Source organism: Takifugu flavidus, chromosome 3 (genome assembly GCF_003711565.1).
Source record: "Takifugu flavidus isolate HTHZ2018 chromosome 3, ASM371156v2, whole genome shotgun sequence".
Lineage (NCBI taxonomy): Eukaryota > Metazoa > Chordata > Actinopteri > Tetraodontiformes > Tetraodontidae > Takifugu > Takifugu flavidus.
Window position 1 is genome coordinate 5,854,326 of NC_079522.1, and position 8,433 is coordinate 5,862,758.

General features: G+C 41.8%; 2 protein-coding genes across 3 annotated transcripts; both read left to right on the top strand.

The window, feature by feature from the left end:
- Positions 1-62: 62 nt before the first annotated feature.
- On the top strand, positions 63-3,324 carry LOC130523213 (uncharacterized). 2 transcript variants are annotated; one of them, XM_057028267.1, is made up of 5 exons: positions 63-514; positions 638-937; positions 1,761-2,006; positions 2,083-2,231; positions 2,314-3,324. In XM_057028267.1, the coding sequence occupies exons 1-5, from the start codon at positions 454-456 to the stop codon at positions 2,539-2,541; spliced, it is 984 nt and encodes a 327-aa protein (XP_056884247.1). In that variant the 5' UTR covers positions 63-453; the 3' UTR covers positions 2,542-3,324. The 2 variants fall into 2 exon arrangements, with proteins under 2 accessions (XP_056884247.1, XP_056884248.1); XM_057028268.1 differs by having other exon boundaries at positions 96-514; positions 650-937.
- A 614-nt stretch (positions 3,325-3,938) lies between these two features.
- Positions 3,939-6,418, top strand: LOC130523408 (Fc receptor-like protein 4). The gene is made up of 6 exons (XM_057028687.1): positions 3,939-4,587; positions 4,684-4,719; positions 4,791-5,051; positions 5,448-5,714; positions 5,787-6,041; positions 6,114-6,418. The coding sequence occupies exons 1-6, from the start codon at positions 4,494-4,496 to the stop codon at positions 6,416-6,418; spliced, it is 1,218 nt and encodes a 405-aa protein (XP_056884667.1). The 5' UTR covers positions 3,939-4,493.
- The last annotated feature ends 2,015 nt before the right edge of the window (positions 6,419-8,433 follow it).

The window sequence follows — 8,433 nt, forward strand, 5'->3', positions numbered from 1 at the left end:
GGGAGAACACCATTAAGGTCAAATGCTCACCCTCCTGCCATTTTAAAGACATTTAAGATCAAACTTCAATAGCTTGCAGAGGCAGGATGTTTGTTGAAAGGTGCTCCGGTGCATATAAGAGATCAGCTGCCACAAAACCACGTTTACAACAGAACAGGAAATGATCTTCATCGGAAACGTCAGATACGTGTAAATTTGAGAACTCTAATTTGTGCGTGTTTACAGCTTCTCTATATGACCTCTCTATATTTTAAAAAGGTTTAGCTCAGGCCTGGCCTCTTTGAATTTAGAAAATTTACCTTTCTCTTCATTGGCTGAAATGAAAGTTGCAGCTGCATCCTCTTTTCCCTGAGGGCTCTGAATTTCTTTCTTTTTTTTCAAATTTTGTATGCTTGATCGCATTCATCTTTTGGAAACTCGCTTCACTCTTGTCAAACATTGCTCACGTTGATTATGAACACAGACTTCAGCATCCTGAAAATACTTCTTCTCCTGAGATTTTGGGGCAATGCCGGTAAGAATAGTCCTCAACTAACTTACTAATACTGCATCTTTATTGCCAGTCAAGTGATTTCTGTGACTATTTTTAGAGGTATGAGAGAGCCGTGATATAGTATTTCCAAAAGTAATATTCTAGGTTCTTTTACAGATGCCGACATATCCAAGGTCCCAACGCAGCGCTACCGAGGGAAAAATGCCTCATTTTGTGTAGAAGTTGGAGATGCTCCACCATATGATATCAGATTGACCTTCAAGAATAACTTGGTGGTTAACAATAATAAAACAACAGAGGCCTACAAACACAGGGTGAATTATAGTGAAAAGAACATAGAATTGTGTCTCCACAATCTCAACGAGAGTGACAGCGGCATCTACAAGCTTTCAGTTGTTAAGAACCAGAAGGTTGATGACAAGGAATTCCATTTGGTGGTTCAAGGTGAGTGTTTTCTATGTGTGCTCTCAAATGATAGAATTTTATAACCTGATCAGTCACATGGCTGCTGTGGATTTGTTTAAATTAATAACAATCAATATGGAGTAGCAACTCTGTGTCCAGATAGCTACAAACACAAAAAGAAAAAGGTGTTGCATCTTGGGAAGGAACAATAAAACCCTAACCTGTAGTGTTTTGCGACTGCAGTTTGTCATAAGTAGATTTACAGAAGCATCGCCGATGTGCTCACGGAGAAAACTTCCTACGGACTTTCCAAAAACATGTTTCTTAGAGTTGCCCATCTTGATAGAGATAAATAGTTAGCACTTTAAATTAAATGAATCAAGCTGTTTCATGAATCTGGATAAAGTGTTTTGTTTCAACAGCCCTAGTTTTTGTTATCTTCTTGTCCTTGTCTGAAGTTTAATAATTTCTTCATGTTTCAGGAATAAAGAGGATTTGTCAAATTTATTGTACTTAATGTGAAAGTAAACTTGGAAAAAAAGTATATTTTTGACCAGACCAGAGTTCAGACAATTTGAATTAAAATTTAAAAAAGAGGTCATTTCTGAGTGTTTGTATTTGAGAAATCTCCTAGAAGATTTATTATATTTCATACGTAAAATTACACAAATTAATGTGAGAAACAAAAATTGCAAAAAAAAAAAAAAGTGCTAAAAGTGCAATAATTTCCTTTCAAGAATATTGGAAGGGAAGAAAAAGGATCACCTTCCATAATTTAGTACGAACCCCAGGTAGTGGTTGACAAAGGCTGATTTACACCAGTTGCCATTTGAGGACACTAACAACTTACCTTCAACGTCAGATGTTGTTCCCAGACCCGTCATTCAAATGTCAGCGCTGCACTCCAACCTGTCGGCTGATCAGTGCCTCATCGCGGTTAACTGCTCCGTCTGGGAGGATTGGGTGTTCTCGGTCTGCAACGAGTCCGTTTGCCTAACGTCTGAGAGCTCCCTAAGGACCGTCAACCTCACTGTATCAGCTGGATACAGATCTGTTTTCTGCATCGGGAGAAACGATGTCAGTGCGAGCAACATCTCGGAGCAGATGTGTGAGTATGATGTGCTTGTTGGTGTGTGAACTTTCATCGTGTGGTTCTGAAGGATTTTGATCGGGTTAATTTTCAGGTTTTACCGACTCGCCAGAACCAGAACTATACCTCTATGCAAGACTGCTCACTGTGCTGGGGCTCACTGTGCTGGGGCCCACTGTCATCCTATGTACAATATTCATTTGGAGAGCTAAAAAATGTACTTCCCCATCTATTAAGCATCAGGTAAGCTGAATTACCTTGATAACACCAGGATGACCTGAAGATGCAAAATAAAGTCTTAGCAATGGTTCTGATTACCATGCAGAGGGAGGCCTGCCCTCCTCAGAATATCCAGCCAGCGGAAGCAGAAACCAGGGGCTCAGTCTCTCTCAGCCATTCTGAGGTGACTTATGAAAACATCATTGAGGAACAGAGCACACAGAATCACATGCTGCAGGGACCCAACGGTTCTGCTGGCGATGGGGGAGGGGCTGAAGAACCAAAGAATCCCTTAGAGGTTGAAACTGTGTACAGTGTGCTGCAGAAAGTGTAAAGCTGTTGTGAAGACCTCGGTAGGTCAAAAAAGATTCTGAAAAGGAAAGTCAGATGTGACTTTTTCGCCCTTATGAATATATTTTTAAAACAATGTGTGGCTGACTAATCCTGTAGAACTGTGGCATTTTGCTTTTGTTGAGAAATGTTCTTTCTTTGAAGAGATGATGTAAAAACAAATGTAAAAGCAACTCTGCGTAATAGAGGACAGCGGACAGACAAAATTGGAAAAATGGCAGATATGTAGTGAAAATTCAACAAGTGACACCTGAGAGAGTACTGTACCAGTGTGGGAACTTAATCGAAGCCACATTTTGAGCTTAATTAAGACCGTTGTGCAGGGTTTAACCACATTTGCCTTACAGGAACAACACTGGTTAGGGTAGTTTACCACAGAAAGGACACAGAATGGTCATTCATGAGGGTGATCAAAGTGCACTATGCATCCTGCATGATGCCACATCTGTTGACGTTTGAAGAGAATTCCAAAAAAAAACAGCACCACCTCACTCCTCCCACCCATGTTTCTGTAACTTTCATTGATGCACACCGAAATTGTAAGTGGATCTGTGCTACGCTACCGTCTACACTGGCTAAGCTCCAGCTAACTCCCGAGTAAATTTATACAATATATTTACGATTTTAGTTCGTTAGTTACAGCTGATTGAAAATTCTTGTATGCAAAAGGAACACGTCTTGTAGATTTTATTCTTCTTGTGATCAAAAGTGCTAGCTAGGAACTAAAAACTATTACATTAAAAATTGGCTACGCTCAACCATTTTATCAATGATTGGCTGAAATGTGGTTTGTTATGGTTCGGTGTCCTGCCTGTGCCCCTGGTGTTTTATTGCTGTTTGTTGTCTCCGGAGACAAGGCTTTGTCACAGTGTTTTCAGAGCGCAGGCAGCTAGCGGATCAAGAGGAGATGCCAACAATTTGAGACAAAAGGGAAATCTCGCTGAAATCATGCAAGATCGCATAGTGAAGGACAGAAGGACACAGTGAGAAAGGACAATTATTGGGGCGCTTTACAAGATTTTTTCCACAATAAGGACAATGACATGGGTGCTTTTGCAGATTTTGTAAGAAAAGACTTCAGTATTTTAGATTATTCACTTTTTTAAAATCCATTGCATCTGTAATAACACAACAGACTGTAGACTTATCAGGAATTTCTTTTGAAAAATGTTATTATTGTACATGTACTATGGAAATGAATTAAATGATGTCTTTTTAAGATCTCTAAGAACAAACTATTTCCTTCAGCATATCATTATAATTCTTTCTGAAAAGCTGAACATTAAATCAATGTTCTGGCATCTCTGTTATCATTTACTAGATTTGACCATTTCAGAGAGGCGTCCTGGTACAGACCATAGGAACGGACACAGGCTAAAGCCCATTATGTTTAGAGAGTGTTTAAAATCAGAGAAGGAAGAAGAGTGGTAGGAGACAGGCTGATAAAAAAGACTAAAGGTTAAATTTGGATAATCAGATGAAACGTATGAGAAGACTTTACACAGTCATTTCCTGTAAAACAGCTTTGTCTTAACATGAAACTCGGATTTTACAAAAAATTTAAATTTATTTAAGTTGATGAAACCAAACAGGAACCTACTGGATGATCCTAGTCACGGCATTCAAACCAGTTAGCTAAATCCAGTTTTCAAGGGCTTAAATGATGTAATCCCAGCAAACCCTCTCCAACTGTTGTTGTCCATTCCATGCCAAGTACGGAAAGGCTCAATCCCATCTGAGACCAACTGGTGATTGGTGGATTTCTGATTGTTTTTATGTTGGCAATGGAGTTTAAACAGCTATTTAAAGTTGAGACTCAAAGACCAAAATAAAAATCAAGATACGTGTAAGTTAAAAAAGGAAGGAAGCGCTGACACAAGAAGCTGAGATGAGTCTACCCCAGTATATAGTCAACACTTCCTGATTTCTCCTCAGATGGGAACGTTTGGTGCTCATTCTGCTCAAATTTGCATCTCAGTGCTGGATTTTAAAATGGGACAGGCTTTTCCACACCTGCTGGGGCTTTTCTGTAAGTACCAGTAGGACCAGAGTCCTTTCATACTGTCAGCATGTTAAACACCTGATGTGTTCCCAGTTTGATTTGGGAATTATCTGAATTTTTTAGTGCTGATGATGTTGCCGCTCTATGGACAACTTCAAGGTAAGGTTGCGTCTTCGCCAGTGTCGTTCCTGTCTCCTTTAGCTTCACCCCATGCTTCTGTTGGCCTCTAGTGCTGACTGTGGAGCCAGACTGGTCCACTTTTTTCACCGGCGAGTCCGTGAAGCTCATGTGTGACATGAGAGAAGGAAAAGACGCAGACTGGCAATATGCAATAAGGAAGGATGGTCAGGAATTTTACCCACTTAGCAGACTCAAGACCCACATGGTACAACTGCAGACAACAAACCAGGGTGGACAATACGCCTGCATTGGTTATAATATACAGAGAGGATCTACAAAGGAGTCTAATGTAGTTTCTCTCACTGTATCAGGTAAGTCCTGTTGAGCTATAATTGCAGGTTTTACTTTCAAGCAGCTAGATTTTACATCTAGTTTGAGATCTGCACCTGATCAGAATTTAGACCTTTATAAGTGTTTCGGTTTCATCTTAAGGTGGTTTTGGGTGTTATTCATGGCAAAAAAAATATAAATAAAAACCGAAAACAAGAGAAGGGCTAAGACAGCTGCCGGCTAAACAAGAGAAGAGCTGGAGCATTCCCCAGAATGACAGGAAGCATTTTAGTATCATATTTTAGCCTCTCTTTAGTGGCTAAAAACTAGCAAAGAAGTTGCATAAAAGTTACTTGTATTAGCGCAGCTATTTCTTAACAGCATGGTGAAAAAATGGTGAAAGCGCATCAACCTACATGACACAGTTGTGTTGGCAGACAGGAATTTGATCCTCCAACACCCGGCGGCCATATTGTATCGAGGTGAAACGGTGCCCCTGCGCTGTCGGCACCGGCTTCAGACAGACATGACAACAGCCACCTTCTACAAGAACAGGTCACTCATCGTAACGGACCCAAACCAGCGGACGCTGATGATGTCAGAAAATGCTGCTGAAATTAGCATCCAGCTACAGTCCGACAGCTCTTACACGTGCAAACTCGGCACGGGTGATGAATCCCAACCGATAAGGGTGAAAGTGGACCGTAAGTAATACTACAGCCGCTCTGGGTTGAACTGATGGATGCTAACTATTCCGGTTGCTCTGATGTCCACAGCATACAGACCAAAAGCAGAACTAAGGAAAGATGCAGCTGCAGCTGGAGGAAAGGTCACCCTGACATGTTCTACCATTATACCATCCCATGGTTGGAAGTTCTTCTGGTATAGAGGCAAGAAAAAGGATAGCTTAACCGCACAAGATGTGGCCTTCCTCTCAAATGACAGAATCAGCACATCACAGGGGGGCGTGTACTGGTGCAGGGGAGGAAGAGGAAACCTGGTTTACTACACCGAGTACAGTAACCCAATCGGTATAGGCAATATTGATAAATTGGAATCAAAACACAATTAAGGCAAATGATGTGATTTTTAAACGCTTTCAGTTACAAGCGCAGCTGCGGTGACCCTGCAGCCCAGCTGGCCGGAGATATACTACGGGGAGGCACTCACGCTCTGGTGTCAAATTGAAGGTGGAGAGGATTTCGAATGGATCTATCACTGGATAGTCCCCGACGCCACTGACATTCAGTCTAAAAATGAACACAGAATCAACTACGCTACAGGATCGCACAATGGGAATTACATGTGTTTGGGCCAAATGAAGAACACAACGTCGTTGACGGCATGGAGCCCTGCCTTTAATCTAAGAGTGTCCAACAGTAAGTCCTTTAGACACACTCATGTATGAGACATTTGTCCACAAATAACGCTGGTCGGTTTTGTCCGAATGTCTGCAGATAAACTGAAACCTAACCTCACAGTGTCTCCATCATGGCTGAGTTCTGGAGACTCTGTTACCCTGAACTGCAGAGTCAAATATCCAGATGTGGGTTGGAGGTTCTACTGGTACAAGGCCATTCCCAATTTACCCATCACGTTTTACACCATGGAACTGTTGCCTGGCAGCAGCAATGGGACCGAACAGCCTTATTTTATTGTTTACGGACAGACACAGACGGCAGGATATGTCTGTAGAGCTGCAAGAGGAAATCCTCAATCGTTCACTTACAACAGTGAAGTAAAGTTTGTCTGGTCTGGAGGTGAGGATTTATCTTTGGTTTTGGTTTTCCCCTACAAAACAGAACAAATATTAAGCTGTCTTTATAATAATTGTACTTAGTTTGAAAATTCATTTCTGCTAATTAGCCAAGGTGAAGTTTTGCATCTAGTTTAGTAGTTTGGTATCGTCAGTGTTGGTATCTTTCACCTAGACTATGTTCATGCTGACTTAATATATTTTGTTTTTGAGATGTTCAGTCTGCAGCGACCCTCTCCGTGAGCCCTGACCGAGCACAACACTTTATCACGGACACAATGTCGCTGACCTGCGCCGGAGACTCAGCTGAGTGGACAGTCAAAAGGTTTTCCTCCTTCGGTTACCTGACCCGTTGCGCCACCTGGGGGTCAATGACTGGACCCACATGCTACATCAATGGGGAGTCATTCATCAACGGGGTGTACTGGTGCGAGACCGCAACAGGACTCTTCAGTAATGCAGTCAACATCAGCAGATCCTGTGAGTCTGTTTTACCACTTTCTTACCTACATTAGACGACACTATTTCAACTAAATTTATTGGAATGATTTGAGCATATGTCATCACTTTTCAGAGGCAATCTACCCCAAGGGCATCAGCTGCAAGCTTAGCATGCAAGCAAGCTTTCTCTAGATCATAAGATGTTGCTTGATCAGGACATGCTTGGTTTTTCTGGACGGTTTAAAGCTAGTTAAAGTCTAAGGCTTATTTCTAGAAGCAATTAAAGAGGGTGAGGCTTAGTCTTCATACAAGTTAGATAATTAAATATCTCATGTGACTAATCATTAAAGTGTTAATGAATTATGCAGCAAGACACCCAATTACCAGAAATGCAATATAATTCCCTTTTTCCAGATAACAATACCATCGTGGACTTTCCCGTTCACCCTGTGACTGAGGGACAGCCCGTCACCCTCACTGTATCAGCTGGATACAGATCTGTTTTCTGCATCGGGAGAAACGATGTCAGTGCGAGCAACATCTCGGAGCAGATGTGTGAGTATGATGTGCTTGTTGTGTGTGTGAACTTTCATCGTGTGGTTCTGAAGGATTTTGATCGGGTTAATTTTCAGGTTTTACCGACGCCGCAGAACCAGAACTATACCTCTATGCAAGACTGCTCACTGTGCTGGGGCTCACTGTGCTGGGGCCCACTGTCATCCTATGTACAATATTCATTTGGAGAGCTAAAAAATGTACTTCCCCATCTATTAAGCATCAGGTAAGCTGAATTACCTTGATAACACCAGGATGACCTGAAGATGCAAAATAAAGTCTTAGCAATGGTTCTGATTACCATGCAGAGGGAGGCCTGCCCTCCTCAGAATATCCAGCCAGCGGAAGCAGAAACCAGGGGCTCAGTCTCTCTCAGCCATTCTGAGGTGACTTATGAAAACATCATTGAGGAACAGAGCACACAGAATCACATGCTGCAGGGACCCAACGGTTCTGCTGGCGATGGGGGAGGGGCTGAAGAACCAAAGAATCCCTTAGAGGTTGAAACTGTGTACAGTGTGCTGCAGAAAGTGTAAAGCTGTTGTGAAGACCTCGGTAGGTCAAAAAAGATTCTGAAAAGGAAAGTCAGATGTGACTTTTTCGCCCTTATGAATATATTTTTAAAACAATGTGTGGCTGACTAATCCTGTAGAACTGTGGCATTTTGCTTT

Bases quoted from the DNA above. Each gene is read 5' to 3' on its own strand.
- LOC130523213 (XM_057028267.1), top strand. From the start codon at position 454: ATGAACACAGACTTCAGCATCCTGAAAATACTTCTTCTCCTGAGATTT. The intron at 2,007-2,082 runs GTGAGTATGATG...GTTAATTTTCAG, and splicing joins CAACATCTCGGAGCAGATGT to GTTTTACCGACTCGCCAGAA. The intron at 2,232-2,313 runs GTAAGCTGAATT...ATTACCATGCAG, and splicing joins CCCCATCTATTAAGCATCAG to AGGGAGGCCTGCCCTCCTCA.
- LOC130523408 (XM_057028687.1), top strand. From the start codon at position 4,494: ATGGGAACGTTTGGTGCTCATTCTGCTCAAATTTGCATCTCAGTGCTG. The intron at 4,588-4,683 runs GTAAGTACCAGT...TGAATTTTTTAG, and splicing joins ACACCTGCTGGGGCTTTTCT to TGCTGATGATGTTGCCGCTC. The intron at 4,720-4,790 runs GTAAGGTTGCGT...GTTGGCCTCTAG, and splicing joins GCTCTATGGACAACTTCAAG to TGCTGACTGTGGAGCCAGAC.